The sequence below is a fragment of the Populus euphratica genome, unplaced genomic scaffold (genome assembly GCF_000495115.2).
Source record: "Populus euphratica unplaced genomic scaffold, PopEup_1.0 scaffold2.1, whole genome shotgun sequence".
Taxonomy (NCBI): Eukaryota; Viridiplantae; Streptophyta; class Magnoliopsida; order Malpighiales; family Salicaceae; genus Populus; species Populus euphratica.
This window is the reverse complement of record NW_011499846.1, coordinates 3,951,400-3,972,547: the sequence shown is the minus strand read 5'-3', so window position 1 is coordinate 3,972,547 and position 21,148 is coordinate 3,951,400. Positions and strand designations below refer to the sequence as shown.

Sequence of the window (21,148 nt, the reverse complement as noted above, 5' to 3'; positions counted from 1 at the left end):
TCTAGTTTGGATGAGATCTGTTATTTTAAGAATTTTTTATTAAAAAAAAAAAAAAACAGAACATAAATTAACCTCTCAACCCAGTTAACCTTATTTTTATTAACGATTGCATAAATGTTTTGAATGACTAACATTCATATATAAGAATTTACTAGAATATAAATTTAAACAATTAATATGTGTTCAGTGACTTTAATTTAGTATCAAATAATTAATATCTACGCTATGAGATTTGTTGGTAAATATATTATTTTACTCAATAATTATAATTTTACAAAATTAAATTTATTGTTAGATTTATTTTATTTAAATACAAAATAATACAAGTTGTTATATTAAAAGAGATAAATATCTTGTTGTCAAATTATATACTTTAAATCCTAAGGATAAAATAATAACTTTTTTCATGAATTCTTTAAGATGAACTAAACACAAAAACACTTCATTAGATTATTATTTTTTTTCATTTTAAAGTAAACATGAGAATTACATTCCCATCAATTATGTTCTCAACAATCACTTCTCTAGCAATAATAATTAAAGAAGAAATCTAATCTTGCTGGTACAACATAGCATTTCAACGATGCCAGCAATTTAATGGAATTGTTTCTGAAGTGCAGAAGAGCTAGAAGGAATTCATTGCTGAGGAGAGAAAACAAAGGAGCACGAGGCTCTGATACCATGTAGGTTTTTGGAAGAAGAAGAATTTTCTTTCTTGTTCTTTTTATAGTTCTGGTTACAAGATCTATAGTAAAGGAGGCCACCAAACCAGGAATGCCACAAAATCAAGAAATCAAAAAATATAAAACGATAACTGGAAACAAATACTCCTAAAAATCTGAAACAATAATTCCATGTTTTATTTGCAATATCACTTCCTGTTTTGTTTCCTACAAATCCGACGTAACTTATTTGCTAATTGGACCCATGGTATTTGAAGAACAGCGGTGCCTGAAAGTGCTAGCATTTGCAGAATGTCTTGGGATTGATGCTGATGGTATTGTTCGTGTTCCATTGAGGGTTTTGGGATCCTGAGACGGGAGGCTTTTGTTTGTACAAATTCTGAGTTAGGAGATGGAGATTTAAGGAAAATTCTATGGAGACATGATTCACACAAACGAATGTGCAGACTAAGTTTTCCAAAATACAAGGCAATATTCTCATTGAGAAGGTGAAATGGATCCATCATGTGAAACTATGCTAACGTGTATTCAAAACAGAACATAATGGAAAATTTGTTGTCTTAAGTCCTGATGTAATGTGATTGACGGAGCAAGGCAGAACCATGCATTAATTTGTGGATAGGATGTGTGCAGAATACAAAAGCCCCATGCCATAGACTCTGTTAGAGAATGGGGAAAATACGAAGAAACAAAGCTGGTTTACTATACACTCTCTCTCTCGTTGTTTTCAAGGTCACGACAGGCAAGATGGGTAGTTTTGATTAGGAACGATGGAGGAAAGGAGTTCTACTTCAAACTTTGTTTGGTTTAGAAATGATTAGGAATTGTCCTTCTCGACTTTGAATAAACACAGAATTAAAGAACAATCCTGCTCTGGCGTGTCAAGTTTTTGGAGAACAATCCTACTATCAATGTGGAACCAATAATCTACATACTGAAAGGTATACACGGAAATACTTCATCCATCTAAGGCTATCAATATGCAAAGCTGTGTAATCTAATCCTGCAATGATCATAAATAGAGTGCAAATATTTAGGCAATCAATGTGACCAGCATCCTCGTGGAGTTTAACACGTATGAAGTATAAGAAATTGACTATGTATCGATCTTCAATGTCTTGCTTAAAGCGTCAGTGATAAACAATGGCAGGGATTAGAGGTTTAAACAACTAATATACTCGACACTGATGGCCATAAAAAGGTTCTTGTGCAGAACTTTCCCCTCCAATACAGGCTATACACAACTATCAAGTACTAATAGCACAGCATCATCTTTGACATCTCATTAACTTTCTTGTTCATTACTCAGTTATTCCCTGGACGCATGCAGATTGTAGGACAATTACTAGAAGGAATCAAACAAATTTTGCTCGAGAGCCACAGAAAGAGGAAGAGATTGTTATGCTTATAGTTGACACCAAATAACCACACAATGAAAGAAACATTCGTCAATCTTCTTCTGATGGAAAAGAGATTCCGTTTGCAAGAAACAATACCACATAAATACTTCAGTGCTGGTATGCCCATCACTGAATCTTTTCTCACTGGCATTTATAAATTAAAATTATTTCTTACTTTATTTTTATTTGATTGGTCCACATGTACAAGAAGGCATAGTGTAGAGGAAAAGTTGGATTTTTGGAAAAACAAAAGGAAAAGTGGGTAGAATCTTCAGTAATCCTTTTAATCAGGGCAAGGTGCCCGGGATAATCTGGCTTTCTCTTTTATTCCAAACTGATATGTTTCTTTTTTCAGTTTATGATCGGAATCTTTTTTCCTTAACAAAACTAATTTCCTAATTTAGCATACATTGTCTGCTAACATTAAACCTTAAAAACATATGCTAATAACTCAAACTGACCCTAACTAAGTCTCTTTCTATTTTATGATTCTAGCGTTAAGGGCGTGACCAGCCAGCTCTTGGGCACATGACTAAGCCCTCCCAAGACCTGTCTTAAGCAGGTCAGCCACATTCAGAGACTAGTGTATTCACAAGAAATTAATGGTGTTACATCTCAAAAAAAAAATGTGTTACTTCTTATTAGTGTCTTAAGCAGGCCATCCAATGAATTTTTCCTTCTCTTTTCTGGTAAAGATTATTATTCCTTAGTAGTGTATGAACGAATGCCGCCAGAATAAAGCATGACTCGTTACATATAGCATGGCCAGTGAAATAATACCAATCAATATAATGATCAAAATCCATACCTAGTTGAAATGTGCTCACTAACAGGGATCAATTAGAAGAAAGTTACAAAACTAACCTGCAAATACAAGAGTTAATTAAAACATCCATCAATCCCTATATTCAGAAAGTAGTGGTTTATTTGAGAAGAAAGCTTCCAGATTCCCCATCACGAGGTCCCTTAAATCCAAAAATGATTCTGGAGTAAAGACGGCAATATGTGGTGACAGAACAACATTGTCCATTGCAAAGAGCTCCACAGGAACATCTGGCTCATTTTCAAACACATCTAAACCAGCGCCGGCAATCTCTCCTTGCACCAAACACTGCACCATTTCCTTCTCATTGATGATAGCCCCGCGTCCGATATTTACAATGACACCTTCCTTCCCCAATGCTGACAGTACTTCCTTGTTGATCATGTGGCGGGTTTGGTCAGTTAATTCACAACATATCACAAGAACATCGCAGTTAGCTGCAAGTTCACGGACACTTTCGTAGAAAGGGTATGAAACATGCTGTTTTCTCTTCCTGGAATTATATGAGATACTGCACCCAAAAGCCTCTAACCTTTTAGCAACTGCAAATCCAATATTTCCCAATCCAACAATCCCAATTCGCTTGCCTCCCAACTGAAATCACCACTCACAAAAAGTGGGGGAAATAACTTAAATAATCAGTTGATTAGAGGGTGCAATTCAATCGCGTTTTTTGCCAAGATAGAAATTTTTATCTCCATTTGTCTCATTGTCAAGAAATGGAATGGTTTTAGTCATCAAATTATGATTCTTCATATTCAGCAACAAAATTAAAATGACGAACTATTTAAATGCATAGGTGTTCTTTGCTCAAAGCTTCCTCAACCCTCAACAATTATCAGTTGCTTTATCATGAGGCAACATTTTCTTTCTGATAAACAAAATTAAGAATCCACAGGCAATCAAGAATTAGCATTAAGAACCAACAAGACAAAATGGATATAACATAGAGAGGAATTTAATGTAAACCTTAGAACCAAGGGGGTAGTCCCCTTTAGTAGCCCAAAGCCCTTTCCTCACATATGCATCACTCGCCGAGACCTTTCTCAAAACATCAATTAACAACCCAACAGCAAAATCAGCCACGTCATCTGAAAAAACACTGCCTGCATTGGCAACCTTAATACCACGCCGACGGCACTCAGGGAGGTCAACCTGGTTAAGTCCGACACTAGTAGTGACAACCACACCGACCTCTGGCAACAGCTGCAGGATGTCAGCGGTTATGGGTGTGCCAACAGAGGAAAGGATGGCTTTTATAGAGGGAGAGTGAGTGGACAAGAATTGGTGTAGAGGGAGTGAGGAGTCATAGGCTTTCAAGAAAGTGAATTTGTTAGATGCAATGTGTCGTTCACCAACGTGAGCGAGGAATGAAATTGGTTTTAGAATCAGGACTTTGGGGAAATCTTGCTGGGCTTTGTGACAATCAGTGGAGACTGCCATCTTGAGAACAGAAGCTCGGGAGAGATGGGGGTTTTTCTTTCCTTTTCTTTTGGAGACGAGACCCTCCTCGGTAAAACCATGGCGATTCTGCCCAGTTATATATTTTAACAAGACACACATATTACTGTCCGTCTGCATCGTTGTAATTTCTGTTTTTAAAGTTTTTTTAAAATCATATTTTTTTTTATATATAGTTTAGATAGGTTGAAGTTAAGAACATAAAAAGAAATATTTAAAAATATTTATTTAAAAAAAACCTATTAAATTACAGTACCAAACACGCATTTATTCAGGATGTCACATAAGGCTTCTATAATTAAAGAAATTATTAGAACAATCCTTTTACTTCTTTCTATGCTCAGCTTCAAGCTCTACGAGTGGGAAGAAATTATCAGAATCCATCTCCAGAATCAATCTGCGAAGAACCATTAGCCATGCCAGCTCTAGACCAGTAACCACTGCCCATAGTTCTGCCTTGGCAGAAGTGCACAAGCCAGTACTGTTAACCGCGAAACCCTTAATCCAAGACCCAAGGCTATCTCTAATTGGACCTCCTGCTCCTGCCACACCTGGATTACCTTTACCACAGCCGTCCAAGCTTAACTTCATCCTCTCCATGGGAGGATACGCCCATCCCACCAGTTTAACTTCCTTAAGCTTATGTGAACAGCAATCAGCGAAGTCAATTGCCCTCCGTGAGTCACCTGTCAAGCTGTGGATTGCCTTTACAGTGCTTGCGGCTGCTGTGCTTCCTCCCCCCAAAAATCCCCTGATTACGTCGTTTCCAGATGTTCCCTACTGCACACCCAAATAACTACGTCCATGCATATCCATTCCTATCACACTCACCGTCAGCCAGGTTATTAATGAACTATGGTATCAGACCTGAGTCAAAGAAACTCCTCCTATTCACGTTCCTTAGATAGGGGACAGTCACGCAACACATGGAGAATAAACAGTCTGTTTTTCTCTTTTGGTTTCGTACCTTCCATGAAATGTGTAGTTTGTTCAGAAGAAGATAATATGGAGAGAAAAAATATGTATAATGAAACTAACAATTTAAACTTGTTTGTCTTTTTTTTTTTGCAATTTATTTTATAAATTTATTATATTTAAAAAGAAAATAATGAAAAAAAATATTGAGTCGTGAGTGATTTATTTCATGTCTTCAAAAATATTTTTTTTTTACGTGTAATATGAATGAAAATATGCATAATGAAATTAAATACATATAGTCCAGTATTGATAAAAAAAAAATAATGTTGTTGTCGGTGAAAAATCATAAAGAACCACCCATTAAATAAACATTTTTTTGCATTGAGTTTAATTAAAAAATATAAAAAGAGAGAAGATAAAATTTCTAATAATGAATAACAAATTCATAAATATAAAAGATTAATTATTTCAATACGAAGATATGATTTGAATTTTTAGATCTAAAATGTTGATTAAATTTTTGTAATGATTTGTTGTTTATAAATAATTTATGAACTTGGATTTCTGTTAAGGATACTTTAAGAATAATTAAATTTTTTTTATAAAAAAAATTACAAGTCTCAACATTTTAATTATCACCTGCTCAGATCCAAGTCACTTGGGTTTGACATGGTTATTGTCACGACCCGAATCCCGGATCCATGACCGGCACATAGACAAGGTTCCCCTCCAAGGTTCCGTACCTATGCGAACCCAAACTTACATACAAATTTATCCTAACTCAATCAGAGTTCAACGCAGCATTAATAACAAAATCAATTTCATAATATAATTGAATTGTCTTAATACAAGAGTTAATATATTTCTAAATTCCCTCTTTTCTCTTCTTCTTCTTTCTCCCTTCTCTCTCCTGCCGATTCTCTCTCAACTTTCAGATCACTTATTTTGTTGTTGTTTTTTTACTCCTTATTTATATTTATCATGTTTTGTTGAATTACTACACTACCCCTCATTCATTTATACCCACACTTTAAGCCACCAAGGGCTTTATTGTATTTTTCTACTCATTTATTCAAAACATTACAGTTATCATGAGTAAGTGCTCGGGTCATGTCAGACCCAAGCATTGAGTTAAAAAAATATATAATTTAAAAAAAAAGATAAAATTTTTATTAAAAAAATAAAAAATTCATAAACATAAAAAATAAATTATTTCAATAGGAAGATATGATTTGAATTTTCAAATCTAAAATGTTAAATTAGATTTTTATGATGATTTGTTATTTATAAATAATTTATAAACTTGAATTTCTATTTAATATACTTCAATAATAGTATAAATAATTTTTTATAAAAAAATATAAGTCTCAACATTTTAACTATCACTTGTTCATACTCAAGTTGCTTGGGTTTGTCATGATTGTTAGGCTTGAGTGCTTAGGTCATTTCAGACTCAGCATTAAGTTAAAAACAAATATAGTTAAAAAAGAGAGGAAAAAAAATAGAGAGAAGATAGAATTTTCATTGAAGGAATAATAAACTCATAAATATAAAAAATAAATTATTTCAATATGAAAATATGATTTGAATTTTTAAATCTAAAATGTTAAATTAGATTTTTGTGATGATTTTTTGTTTATAAATAATTTTTTAACTTAGATTTGTGTTTAGGATACTTTAAGAATAATTTAAATATTTTTTTACTATAAAAAATAAAATTAATTGGTAATTGAGCTTCTTGATTGAACTTATTTATAGAATTTAATAAGTTGTGAGTTTGAAAAATTAACCTAAGTTTAGAAAATTCATCCAATTTTGCTTGTGTTTTTTCTTTTATAATGCTCACATTTTTTAGTTTTACCATTCAGTATCTATTTAATTGAAGGTCAAACTTTGTTATTATTTTTTTTTGTTTTTTATATAATTTTTCACTAATTTAAAAATGATTAGGGTTATATCGGTTCTTTTTATTTGTTGTTCTTTTTAAAATTAGCTTTCTTAAAATAAATTTTATTTTTTAATTAAATTAAATTCAATTATTAAATATATACATGAAATTTTCATTTCATGATATTTTGTTTGATTTGTTTTTCAAATCGTTGCTTTAATAACATATACAACCTCTTTTAATATCATAATGCAATCTTTCACAATAATATAAAAAAATTGTGATAAAACGATATCAACAACAAAATAACAATAAGTCTTCAACAAATTTATTTTTTTTTCTTCACTTACCAGCTATGATATTAGCAACTTATTTGTTATATATTTTTTTCTTCTTTTCTTTACTTACCGGCTATGATATTAGCAACTTATTTGTTATAATTAATTATTGTTATTCTTTTATTATTTTATTTATTGTCAATTTTTTAATTATATTATTAAATTAAATAAACTTATTAAACATAATCAGTTCATTAAGTCTTAAATTTTTTTTTTTTTTCTTGAAAAATATTATATCACCTTAACAATTTTTTTTTTATTTCTTGAAAAATATTATATCACCTTAACATCTTTTTTTACTCTTAAAATAATTAACTCCCGCAACATAGCACAAGACTATCGTCACTCTAGCTCACTGGTGATGGCTCTCTGAGGTAATTCTAGGAATTGAAATTCTTGACACCTCATGCAAGAGATCATTGAATTGAGTCCCTCAGCGTTGCCATCATGCGTGACAAATATTAAAAATCCTACTCCCCTGCCTTCTACCACATCTAACTAATCACTCATGTATATCTGATTGTAGAAAAATAAGGAAAATCTCGCATGTATAGTTGTATGCCATTTCCACTTTTGACCATGCAAGAGAATTCACTTCCCTCTCTGTTAAACATCACACAAACCCACCTCGGAGTAAAAAGCCACCGAAATAACTAGGACAAGAAGCTCTACTATAGTTCTGTTACTTCCCCCATTACCAACCTTCCGAGAAGGTTGGAAGTTGGAACATCTTGGAGTCCATCACAGAGAGTAATAATAGGTGACTCAGTCAGCCGGCAAAACCTAAATTAAGAATTTGAAGAATTTACTGGGGACAAGGATAGAAGAAAAGACAAAGCATAAGACGAGCAGAGGGCATGTATAGAAATGAGGATAAGATGACAAAAGTGACTTTACACGCAGGGTATAACTTGGACATAAATACACCTATTATGGTTCTCCAAGTAGAGGCTAGTCAACCAGGAGTATTATAGGGTTCAAAAAGCGTTACACAGGGATTGGGGTCATACTGCATGATATCTGCTGCGCGCTCAAACTCCTCTCTCAGAACTTTTATGCTGAATTTATCCACAACTCTACCAAGGTCATGAGATGTCTCAAAGGGGTCCTCTATGCATATCAAATGTCGATCATTCCCAATCCTCCTTGTCCAGTCCTTTTCCCGTTTGCTGTAAGAAAACAAACACAGAATACAGTTAGTCAAGCGCACGAAACATCTCAGCTGACAATAAGCAGAACGAAAATCATTTGACTCTTACTTTCACCTGCATTATGAGGAGGAAAAAACAGAGCTTTCTATCCTTTGCGATGATATGAAATAATTACAATGCATGTATATGTCATCACATAGCTGGCTTAATAAAAGTCCTACAAAAGGATGCTGGACTGTACATATCACCTGAGTATGCTTCCTGTTCGAACAGATATAACACCATTTGCATAATCATGACGATATGCCCAATAATTGAAAAATGCCCATACCAACTGAGCAATTGTTTCCTTGTTACGAGATCCAAAACCACGGAGTTTCTCAACTTGATCAAAGTAAGCACACTGAATATCATCTACAATAGTAGAGTATGTTGTTCCCATTTCCTGAAAGAGAGCAGCTCACAAAATTAAAGAAGCCAAATTTACAGCAAAAGACAAAAGTAAGAAAACAAGCAGCGCCTTTCACTTTGAAATGCTTTATTCAGGTATAAGATTTTGAAGCTTGATAATGCTATTGTCCAAAATATGTCCTAAATGAGTTTCCTGGAAATCATAACCAATTCATGATGGGTCCTTTGTGGGACCCACCACTGAGGTCACTCCAATGGTTGATGTAATCAACAAACTGATTCAGTGAACTTATTTCAGGAAGCATGCATTAGCCCATGAAATGTGATCAGACGCAACAATATGGCAGGAATTACTTGATAAAACAAATCAGAGAATGATATTAGGTATCCTCTTGGCCTCGCTACTCAATCAAGAACAAATGTCCAGTACCATATAAGATTGAAAAGTAAATATTTCGGCAACACGGCAGAGATCACCATGCTATGACACATAATCACTAACTAAAACTGAAAATCCTGAGCTGATAAAAAGCAAAAGGTTCATATTTCCCCAGCTATTGCTTTACGGGACATTCATCTATTCAACAGAAGTAATATAATAGAGGTGAAAGGAAATCAAAAGCACATCAATTCCCTTGATCTTTGGACAAGAATTACATTAAAGCACGGTATGTGGATATACTGAAATGTCCAAATAACTGCAATGATAAAAACGACCCTATCAAGAACTCCAAAATAAACAGGCAGAATAGAAATACAGACCTGTAAGCATGGAAGGATGGCGGGTCTACGCTGCTGTAAGAAATGAATGCACATTAAAACATACCTGAAAAGAAAGAAATATGAGCCACCAAAAACACACTCAACAAATATAAATGTCTATAGATCATAAGCCTATGACATGCTTCAGAAAATTATAGTAATTCTTTAGTGATGACTCACGCATAGCTAGATAGGGTCCCTTGGTAAGTTGCATTTACTCCTCTTGACTTGGCCCAATGTTTCACTATAAAAGCTAACTGCCGTAACCTCACATCTATTTGTGCATAATCCCGAAGAAGCTTGGTATTCACAACAGCCAAAACATTGTTTAGGCAGATGTCACAAGAGATGCCAGTCACTGGATCCATAAGCTTTACTATGGGAACCCTAGCCCGAGTCAATGCCTGCAAAAAGAGATGGGATTATGGACTCACCAAGAAGATCAAACAAGACATCCAAACAGCATAGCAATTTTAAAGGGGAATAAACCAAAACCAATTGGTGATGCAGAAAAGAAGACATCGCATTAAGAAAGAAATGGATAGTAATTAAGTTATAACTGGATTGACAAGGCACCTATGTAAGGATCCAATATTGGCTTACATATCTCTAAATTATTTTCCAACGGCTTTTTCTCACATTTAATCTCACAATGGATACTACCTTACTTTTTCAGAGCATGTTCTTACTTTTAACCTCATGGAGGAATTATCCAAACAAGATAATTATTTCTGAGAGGCACCTCAAGGTTGGATATAGCTGAAAAAAAGATGACTAAGCAAATGAACTGCGTATGTCCGTAGGAAATGCATTAATCATCTTAGAGTTGTCCAAACACTTGCAAAGTAAATTTAACACAAAAAAGGTAGAAACATGAATCTCATCCTGAAGCAGTAAATGCACATAATTGCAATGACTTATAAGGCCTCATATCACCAAGCTTACAAAATAATTAATCATTAATAACTTGATAATAGAGTCACCAGAAATGAGAAGAGAAACACATACATCCACACAAGTGGATAAATGAAAATAAGGGCCCTAACAGGACAAGTACAAAGAAAAATCAGCATGGAGAACACTGAACAATAAATTACCCAGGTAAATCAATGGCTCACTAAATTGATGTGCAAAATACACACAAAATGATGACATATCCTTAATGCACATGCAACAAGTACAGAGCTGCTGTCAGCTCACATGTATGAAAGCACACACAACTGTAATTATAATATGGTTCTAGAGTAAATTTACCAAAGCGGGCATTTGTAAAAGATGCCTGTTGCCATCTTATCAGCATTTGTAAAAAATGCCTGTTACCATCTTATCAAATGATTTTCATTTTATTACCTGACTGCAAGAAGAGAAAAAGCCTCTAACGATGTCTAAAACAATAGGCAACCTAACATTAACAAGGAAAATATCAAAAAGATTTCTAAGGTGTTAGTAGGCCATAATAAATAAATCTTGTAGCTCACAGATCACAAAAAAAAGCTAGTCGCAAAGCATTGTAATCAGCAACAAAAAGTTTAGCTTTTCATCATGGAGTTGTAATGGTAATCTAATTATGTTAACACATGCATGCTACAAATGTAATACCATGCAACTTTGTCCTCTTAAAGGCATAATTACAGCACAAACAGCTTGCCAAACACCAAAAAACAGTTGCCAGTGGCCAAATAGTGCAATTGGAGGTAGAAATAAAAATCATTATTTGTATTGCATATCTTTCAATTATACATATTACATATCCATGACGAGACAGGGGGTCATTGCATTATACATATTACATATCCATGATGAGACGGGGGGTCATTGCAAGTCAGGCAGAGGAGTTATTATTGATCTATTTGATGGGTTTGGATAGATGGAAAAACAGCAAGACATTATGGAAGTGAGCTTTCTTTGCAACTTTTTGCCTTTTTGTGGCTGTTGATGGACTAGAACTCAAGAATTTCGGAGAATGGAGCCTTTCCAAAACAATTCTTGAGGGATTTGCCATCCCTATGTTGTTCAACAACAAGGGCCTCTCCAGGTTTTTCTTAGTTGGGCAATCAAATTTCAAAGAAATGAGAGGGCTCTGGTATTCCAGCTGTCCTAGTGTGTACTACTTTGTTTGGAAGATGTCTGTCTCCGTTTATAATTCAAATAAGGATTGATAATGTAAATCTATTTTGTGGTACAAAAACTAATCCATAAATAAAAGAACAGATTTTTCACCAAGCATTGCAAAACCTAGCTTATTTAAAGGGGTGTTTGGGAGTGTGTTGTCAATTGCTTTACAAAGTGTTTTTTGCTCATAAATGCATTAAAATATTATTTTTTTATTTTTAATTATTTATTTTTTATATCAGCATGTCTAAACGATCCAAAAACACTAAAAAAAAATAGTTTGAAGAAAATAAATTCAAATTTTCATGAAAAGCAGGTTAATCTGTAGGCTCCAATATTTGGCACTAAATCTAAGAAGACTTAGTTTTGTGTTTTTATTTATATAGTCCACTAGGATTTGGGACAAATGATCTATCTTAGAAACTATCAATGGTAACTCGTTAATCAGGGCATTGCATTCAGAAAATTATTTAACAGAAAGTAATTTGGAAAGAAAAAAAATAAAACCGGGTATACACTTTAGAATGATATATAGAACTTCACTAGAATGCCAGGAAGGTTAGTTTATACATGGTGTTATGAATTATTTTGAAAAATTTCAGGCCCGTACACTCACGGGGGGGTTCTTACACAAGTCACTTTCTTTTATCGAGTAAACAAGTTCAAAGAAACAAAATATGTTAAATGGCATTTATTGCATTAACTCTGAATTTATTTATCCTCTAAAAGGACAAAGCAATCTTTATTTACCTGCACATTCTGGAGGTTATCCGCCTGCAATATATCTGCCAACTTTAACAAGACCTCAGACTTGTTAATCTCAGCATCCTCAATTGTGAGGCAAACATCTATATCACTCTTTGAAACTCCAAATGAATTGGCACATGAACCATATAGGTACAATCGAGCTTCAGGCCATTCCTTCCTAACTAGTTTCTCCAACAACATAAAAAATTGCTTCTGCTTCGCCGTTTCTTCCTCTAGCGGTACCAGTGACTCATAAATTGCAAGAAAAGCAGCATTTAGCCTGTCGATATCTAAACGACATTGCATTTGCCTTTTAAGCATTCTCATCCTCTGACTAAGTATGTTGTGTCCCCTGCTATCTGATCTAGATTCCTGATTATCAAACCGCAAGTTAATCCAACAGATTCACAATTAGAGAAGATGATAAAAACTGCTATTAAGCATTAATTATATTTTCTTACACTTAGTGCAGTTTTCATTAAGCATATCTACTGAGAATGTCAGTGGAATATTCATGTCAAACTCTTAGTTACTTCAAATTTTAATTCCCTAAACATCAAATAAAATTCAAAGGTTCACATAAAGTAACCGACTTTAAAACTCGAAGCCCAAATAGAAGAGAAAAACAACTGACCTTGCTACTTTGCTTCTTGTCTTTCTTGCCATCAGATTCACCCTCAAGCAACAAAGAATCTAGCAGCTCTTCACCAAGATCATCCAACACCCCTCCATCATCCCTTTCATCTTCACCATCCAAATTGATCACAGACTCCTTAATCTCTGAACCCAAAACCGAATGAAGATTACTCCCAGGAGGTGGACCCGGACGATCAAGCTGTCTCGTAAACCTCACCTCAACTGACCCCTCATTTCTCCTCGCTTTCTCATTGTTCAATTCACTATAATCCCCCTTTTCCCTATACATAGTGTGCTCTAATTCTCTCCTCCTACCTCCATGATCCCAGTTCCCTCCTCCTCCTCCACCTCTAGGCTTATTCGAAAACCCCGGAGGCGCAGACCTATAATTCTGGTGCTGCTCCTTGTGAAGGTTTCCCCGCCCTCCACTGCTGGCTCCTGGCTGTCGCACTTCAAAACTCGTCGAATGCGAGTTTGCTTGCCTCTCGAGATGCCGATTCCTTTCCAGTCCTTTGAAATTTCTGCTCCCTGGTCCTCCTTCTCGCATCAAATTCGCATTGACTAAACCGTCAGCAGGGCTTGGAATTGCACTTGAAAAGGAACCAAACTGTAGCTTTTGCTCTAACTGTTGCTTCTGTTGAGGCAGATGCTGAATCAAATTATTATTGTTGTTGTTGTTAGCTCTAACCTCCGCATTTGAAAGCCCTGATCTTTGCAAATCATCTGCTAAATACTGATTCCCTTGGAATTGATTTCCATGGGGGTGGGGGTGAGGAAAAGCTTGGTTTTTCTGCGGAAAGCCGAGATTGTGTGACCAGAGAGGAGGGGTATTAGAGAGACGATCACAGCCGAGGGATTGCAGCAATTGATGAGGCAGTAGTGGCAAACTGGGGCCCACAGCTGCAACTGCAGGATCAAAACCAAGAGGCTGAGGATGTTGATTTTGTAATTGTGGGGTGATAAAAGGGGAGAATTGCGAAGGAAATTGGGATTGTTGCTGCTGGTGCGGTGGATGATGGTGGTTAGGTCTTTGGAGTAGAGAGAGTAGAAATTCGCCGCCATTAGCATTCGGCGGAATCGGTGGAGGCTCACCGCCACCGCTGGCCATTGTTTTATGTTGGTAGACTGTTCTATACTGAAAAGAGTTGGAAGGAAGGAAGGAAGAGAGCAAAGTGATTTGCCCTCGCTAGAATCGATTAAAGTTGTTGTTGGTGAGGATTGGGTGCATATGCTTATATGTAAAGAAGCAAATCTATGGAGTACGTACGTAGGATTTGATCTAATCACGATTTCCGGTGTTGATTGAACGGTGTTGATTGTAGTGGTGTATTAGTTTGGTGACTGAATAGGAATGGAGGAAGGAGGGGGAGGACACCTAGGCGTCATCAAGTCTGACGTGGATCTAGCTTAGGCACGAAGTTGTTGCTACTTGGAACCCTACGTTAGTAAATCCAAAGCCTGCAATGATGAGTATACGGTAGTGTTTAAAAGTGTATTGTTTGTTGTTTGTAAAGTATTCTTTAAAATATATTACAATATTTTTTTTATTTTTAAAATTTATTTTTGATATTAATATTAAAATAATTTAAAATATTAAAAATTAATATTAAAAAATATCTAAAATAATATTGAGACCATATTTTCACGGTACCTAAAACCTTTTCAGTAATAATAAGAAGAAATAGTTACAAAAACTCTATTATGATTTAATATAAATTTTATTTTCTCTATGTTTTATAAATTATATTTTGATTTATATAATTTATATAGTTTATATATTTAATAGCAGTTTATATTTTATTTCATAGTTTATATATATTCAAATTTCAATAACAGTTCATATCATCAATGAAGTATTTTATTTGATAAAATATAATTTTAAAAAACAGGAAGAAAGTAAAATTTAGATTAAATTATATAAGATTATTTATAATAATAATTATTAAAAAACTCTATAATTTAATTTAATTCTGTTTTTATTTTTTATTATACTTTAAAAAATTGATTTTATTTCTTGAGTCAAATAAAAATAATAAAAAATAAAATTATCATCAAATATAATATATAAAAAAACAAATATCATATCCTGAGCCAAGTTTATGTGCTTGCATTTGGTTGATGGGAGAGGTTGTGGAAAATTTGTCAAAGGAGATTTGGTTGATCTTCAGTTGTGTAGGCTGGCAGTGGCATCATAAAATTAGCTTCAGTAGTGTAGAAGCTGCAGAATCATATGAACATAAACATTAAATTCTTCAGTAGTGTAGGCAGGAGTTATCCAGAATACTGTTAATCCTTTGGCATCATACTTTGGTTTAATGAGAACAGCAGCTATGTTTTGGTTAAAAAGATAAGTGAGTGATGCTCTTAGCAACTTCACCACACACACGCTTGCTTACAAGACTCTTAAAGCAATTTTCACTTCCATGTCTTCCCCGCAGTGCTAAAAATAGATAGGCTAGTTTCCACAAAAGAAATTGTTTTCGTGCACACTTCTGAGTGCATTTTCTCACTCCAATTTCCATGATTAATCTATTAGTTCACTTGTTTAGAGACCTTCATTCACTAAATTCAGTCTGGGATCGGTGCATTTTCTCACTCCGATTCCCAGGATTAATCTATTGGTTCTCTTGATTAGAAACCTTTGTTCTTTTAAAGAAATGCAGGTTATTCTAGGTCACCTTTCGTGTACTTGGAGCTAGCCTTTACACGAGGTGGCGGCCGTGGCTACAAGAGTTTGTGGCAGGAGGATTCGATCTTGAAAGCCCCAGTTTATATATATACATACCTCAAGGGGTTGGTCTAGAATATATATATATTCTAGACCAACCCCTTGAGGTTCTTGTTTGAAGACCTTCATTCACTAGATTCAGTCTGGGACTGGTTATGGTCATCATTTGTTTACACGGCCATGTTGAATTGCTCTCCTGAAGCTAATTTCTGATGCAACTGCCTGCCTGCCTGCCTGCCCGCCCTGTGCAGCAAGAGGTAAGATTAAATTCTGCAGAATCTTAGTAACATTTAGGTTTGTAGCTGCAGCTAAGGTGGTGTTTAGGCAAGTAGTGTGTAGTTTGTTAGGCAATGCTAACTGTAACTGTGAAATAATTATCTCAATTAAAAAGTTAAGGGTTTTAAAATATAATTTTATATTTTTTAAATATATTTCTTTAAGCAAAAAAATTTTGAAATTAAAATAAAACTTCACATTATCTTATATTTAATTTTTATCAAATAAATAAGAATAATAAATTTTAAATTTATAAATATTTGGTCACTCAAATTTTAATATCATATTAAAAAATCATCTTAATTTTAAAATTTAAACTGATAAATAAAATTTTAAAATATAATTTTATATTACTCTACAAGACTAACAATGTAAATGATATACTTGTGAAAATGCTTCAATAAAGCTATTTTGTTTTTAGATGAAACATCTACGAACTATTTGTGAATATATTCTTTTGAAGTGTATTTTCTCATAGTACAACGGGAAAGTAAAAATGCCATCCAGCTATAGTAGGTTTTTTATAATTATACTTCATCCTCCTCCTCCTTTCTTTATTATTATCCAACTATGTAAAAATTGATTACTTTCTCGAAGAATTTGTAATTTATATGACAAAAAATCATGTAATCACCTGCGAATATTAATTGTTTATTTTAAATAGAAGGATGAAATATCACACAAAGAACATCGTGAAAAGAATCACGCGTTGATGAGAATCCACGGCACGGCCGACCACATGGAACCCGACATCATACAAGACAGTATTCATGTTCAATAGTAATCAGTACACATGATTCTTTTCACGATGTTCTTTGTGTGAAATTTCATCCTTCCATTCATTAGAACATGGAGATACATTAATTAGCTTTTTATCTTTGCATCTAGATCCGTGTCTTTCTCTCATGTTCTTCACGATACAAACCAAATTGTTGATGGTTCTGCAAGGTATATAAAGCATGTCTGATGCTGTGGTGATTTCTTATTATATTAAAAATTATTTTTAAAAAAATTATTTATTTAAAAATAAATAAAAATAACAACTATATCTTGACTCTAATCTTCCAGCTTATTTACTTGAATATCTTATATTTACGTTGATGCAACTGTTGATAGTTTATTGTTGTTACCTCAAATTTATGCTGGAATAGATTCTAAATCCTCTTTTTTTATCTTGTTGTTACCTCAAATTGATGCTGGAATAGATTCTAAATCCTCTTTTTCTCATCTTGAGTTGCTGCCTGTTGGGTTGTTGGCTTACTTGGTAATAAAAACGAGGAGTCCCTCGTATAGAAGAATTTAATTTATAGTATGGTCATGAAGCCGCGTCCTCTGTTTATGTGGTGTTTCGGTTCTGCAATCTTTTCTTAGATAAGAGTATTTGCTGACTCTGAACTTTTGGTTTCCCTCTGGTTTCTCTTATTCTCTGGTGTTATTTCAATTATTTAACTTCTTAGTAAATGTTTTGTCAGTTGTTCCATTTTTAGCAAATTCATTTTGTACTTCTTCGCCATTCTTTATGGCGTTTTAATGCAATCTCTCTCTCTCTCGTGTGTGGGTGTAAATAAATAAAATTTCCATCCCCATTAAATTCCGGCTCATCATTCAACTTGGAGCATTTGCACAAATTCTTACTCTTATGTGATCCATCCACCATTGGATTGCAAAATGGATGGTCACGTCCGCACCTTCTGGCAATACCAAATAATGACTGGTTCAGCACCGAGGGGCTTGGCCTAGCGGTGGCAGGAGCCAAGCTCCTTCCATCGCACATGGGTTCGAGTCCTGGTGTGCACGCCTGTCACCCCCGCGGTGCCTTACATGCCTACTGGGTTTGCAGGGTGTTCAGTGGGCCGTGGGGATTAGTCGTGGTGCGCGTAAGCTGGCCCGGACACCCCACGTAAATCAAAAAAAAATTAATAATAAAATAAAATAATGACTGGTTCAATTTAATCCCATCAATCTTTAAAGGGCTCAAATCTACGTCTATAGAGCGAAAGTAAGGCAGCGTTGAACTCAACGTAGCGTCCGCAACCAGAGCCGTGAAGGTGACGGGTGTTCTGGTGTGCTAGTCTGCTAATCATTAATTAATTACAGAAATTTAGTGGGAAGTGACGACTGAGAAAGACTTGAGAAACATCTTTCTCGATCATTTGTCGTTGTTCAATCCTTGCTTAGTGCGAAGTGACGCCTGAGAAGGACTTGAGAAACATCTTTCCCGATCATTCGTTGTCGTTAAAGTCCACCATCCCACTTGCTCAAAAAAAAATTAAGTGAAATTTTTTTATTTTTTTTGGCTACTGTCCAGTCTTCTTTAGATTTTCAAGTTAATTGAATTATATTAATATAATGTTTATATAATTTAATTTAATTAAAAAAAATTAAGATGAACTCGATAGGCGAAGTTTAATGTCATGTAGTCTAATTTCTTTATATGTATTAAAAACAAAATTAATTCAACCCGCAAATGGAGCCCATACCGTGCCAGCAACTAAGTAAACAATGAATAACAAGAGTATTTAAAAGACATGGAAAAATGTACCTCCAATATATGCGTATTTATGATATTATATTGATTTGGTGCTTCAGAGAAAGAAGTAGTAAATCATGTTCCATACACAATTTATTAGAATAATAGAAAACTCCATTACAAAGCTTTAACTTTGCCAAACCAACATGTGTGGATTTGGCAGGACCAGTAATCTTCCCTTGCTACCAATCGAACGCCTTACTCCCAGTTCATGTAGCCAGCACATTATGATCATTTAACAGTAGTGTTAACAAACTCTTTAACATAATCGTACAAGACCCTGAGCTTTGCAGGATCAAAAACCTCGACAGCATGGAAGCCATCCTCATCAAACTTTGTAACCACGTCCACTCCACGCGACTCTAACATCTTCACCAATTCCTTTTGTTTATCAACAAGCGGATCCCCGCCGTATCCTCTGAAGAAACACCTTGGCAGTCGTTCGATTTTGTTCTTTTCAAGAGACCCACCAGCAATCGGATTGCAGTACTCATGATCACGATCGGTATCTTTAGGCAAAGACAGGGCCCACATCTGATCACTAGTAGCCAATGGCAAAACCGGATCCTTGATCAACCTTTTCTCTGATTCAGTCCTGGTGACAGCAGAAAAATAGGGAATATTCAATATCAATCCAATGATTTCCAAGGGCTTGATATCAATATTCAAGGCACGCAAGTTTGCATGGTAGGCAATATTGCCTCCAGCACTCATGCCCATCAAGAAACACCTTGAAGAATCAAGGTATTCTTTAAGCCAGGGTTCACAAGGGCCGTTGATATCCAAAACTTGGTTTTGGAGCCACTTCATAGCCTCAATAGCATCTTCATATGCAGCAGGAAGGCGATGTTCAGGGGCAAGACGATAGTCAACAGACAGGACGAGAGCAGGGAAATGAGAAGCCATGTCACTGCACGTTTGATGGAAAGCAAGAGTTGCAGCGCTGTAAAGAACAAAGCCACCTCCATGATAATAAATAATGAGAGGGAGTTTTTGAGGGGGTTTCAAAGGGCGAAATAAACGAAGGGATGTTTTGTTCTTGGGATTTAGAGGGATGTCTTTTGAGAGCGAAAGTTCTTTGGAATCTGGAGTTGTATGTTCCGTCGGCTGTACTTCAGGAAATGGACTGTTTCTGGTGAGGGAGCCATCTGGGTTCTCCACAAAATCGAGGAGATCTGTCAGCTTAACAGAGCAAGTTGACATGGTTTAGATACGGAGGTAAATTCTGAAGGAGAGTGAAAAACAGAACGCAAGAGGAGGAATTATACGAAGGAAGGTGAAGTTAAGGAGAATTGGATCAATCGGTATTATTATTAAGGGAAACCACGGGTCCCCTCCTCACATCTTAGTGTTGCTGTTCATTCGAACAGTAACATTTATTTATTTATTTACTAGTAACATTTATTTTTATTTATTTACTAGTACTATGGTTTAGATAGCGGGTGCGGGTGGCGAATTGCTTGGCTCTCCATTTTAAGAAATGGTTGGGTAGAGTGTATACTAGTAATATATCCTTTTTAGGTACTTAAATCATCTATTTTTCAAATTAGAGTGGATTTCTCTTTTTTGTGAGCTTAAACTTCTTTGTAGCGATTCGGCAATGATACTGTGAAGGGCAATTTTGTCTGTTTGTTTTTTTGTTTTTTCAACTATTAAGATTTTATTTTATTTTTGGATCATTTTATATTAAAAATAAATACTTAAGAACTAAAAAATATTATTTCAAAGTAATTGTCATTGAAAAAATATTTAAAAAGAAAATGTGAGGAGAGGAAAGATGTATGTTAATTCAAAAATATTATTAGATTTAACAGAATAATAGAAAGCAATTAAAGCAACTTTACAGCATCATTACAAAACAGAGTGAATAATATCAAAGGAATCACGGCAAGGCTAACTTTTTAAAGAAATCTGCATGGGAATTGAATATAATTGAATTTTGTTATTTATTTCTCTTTCTTTACACGGAATTATCATATTTTTATTAGAAAAATATAATGATATAGAGTTAGTATTTAATCTTGTAATAGTTTATTTTTTATTATATAATTAAATAAAAATACTTTATCATATTATTAAATAAAAAATAAATTCTGAAAAAAAATATAATTATTATCTATTAAACTTTATAATTTAAAAATTCTGAAAAAAAAAATTATTATCTATTAAACTTTATAATTTATTTCAATTTATTTTTTATAGTATCTTCATTGATTTAAAAAAAAAATACATGCATTGGGTTGGTACTTGGTTTTTTTTAGTATTTATTTTTTTATTGTATTAT

General features: G+C 34.3%; 3 protein-coding genes across 4 annotated transcripts; all 3 read right to left on the bottom strand.

Annotated features, from left to right (window-relative positions):
• Positions 1–1,676: 1,676 nt before the first annotated feature.
• Positions 1,677–4,509, bottom strand: LOC105132820 (glyoxylate/hydroxypyruvate reductase HPR3-like). Of its 2 annotated transcripts, XM_011036537.1 has the most exons (3): positions 3,876–4,509; positions 2,948–3,500; positions 1,677–1,999 (listed from the first exon to the last, which is right to left on the bottom strand). In XM_011036537.1, exons 1-2 carry the CDS (start codon positions 4,485–4,487, stop codon positions 2,979–2,981), a joined length of 1,134 nt encoding a protein of 377 aa, XP_011034839.1. In that variant the 5' UTR covers positions 4,488–4,509; the 3' UTR covers positions 1,677–1,999; positions 2,948–2,978. The 2 variants fall into 2 exon arrangements, with proteins under 2 accessions (XP_011034839.1, XP_011034831.1); XM_011036529.1 differs by lacking the exon at positions 1,677–1,999 and having other exon boundaries at positions 2,816–3,500.
• A 3,829-nt stretch (positions 4,510–8,338) lies between these two features.
• LOC105132810 (Nucleotidyltransferase family protein) lies at positions 8,339–14,657 on the bottom strand. Its single transcript, XM_011036515.1, has 6 exons — positions 13,329–14,657; positions 12,698–13,066; positions 10,016–10,239; positions 9,836–9,899; positions 8,911–9,107; positions 8,339–8,680 (listed from the first exon to the last, which is right to left on the bottom strand). Exons 1-6 carry the CDS (start codon positions 14,436–14,438, stop codon positions 8,467–8,469), a joined length of 2,178 nt encoding a protein of 725 aa, XP_011034817.1. The 5' UTR covers positions 14,439–14,657; the 3' UTR covers positions 8,339–8,466.
• A 4,216-nt stretch (positions 14,658–18,873) lies between these two features.
• LOC105132805 (probable carboxylesterase 8) lies at positions 18,874–20,203 on the bottom strand. The gene has a single exon (XM_011036502.1). It carries the CDS (start codon positions 20,065–20,067, stop codon positions 19,096–19,098), a length of 972 nt encoding a protein of 323 aa, XP_011034804.1. The 5' UTR covers positions 20,068–20,203; the 3' UTR covers positions 18,874–19,095.
• Between the last annotated feature and the right edge of the window lie 945 nt (positions 20,204–21,148).

What these genes read in the sequence shown, in the direction of transcription:
- LOC105132820 (XM_011036537.1), bottom strand. Translation starts at nt 4,487, where the DNA reads ATGCAGACGGACAGTAATATGTGTGTCTTGTTAAAATATATAACTGGG. An exon ending in ACTACCCCCTTGGTTCTAAG is followed by an intron (nt 3,501 to 3,875) that starts GTTTACATTAAA and finishes TGGTGATTTCAG; the next exon opens with TTGGGAGGCAAGCGAATTGG.
- LOC105132810 (XM_011036515.1), bottom strand. Translation starts at nt 14,438, where the DNA reads ATGGCCAGCGGTGGCGGTGAGCCTCCACCGATTCCGCCGAATGCTAAT. An exon ending in GGGACCCTATCTAGCTATGC is followed by an intron (nt 9,900 to 10,015) that starts GTGAGTCATCAC and finishes CTTTCTTTTCAG; the next exon opens with GTATGTTTTAATGTGCATTC. An exon ending in CGAACAGGAAGCATACTCAG is followed by an intron (nt 8,681 to 8,910) that starts GTGATATGTACA and finishes GTTTTCTTACAG; the next exon opens with CAAACGGGAAAAGGACTGGA.
- LOC105132805 (XM_011036502.1), bottom strand. Translation starts at nt 20,067, where the DNA reads ATGTCAACTTGCTCTGTTAAGCTGACAGATCTCCTCGATTTTGTGGAG.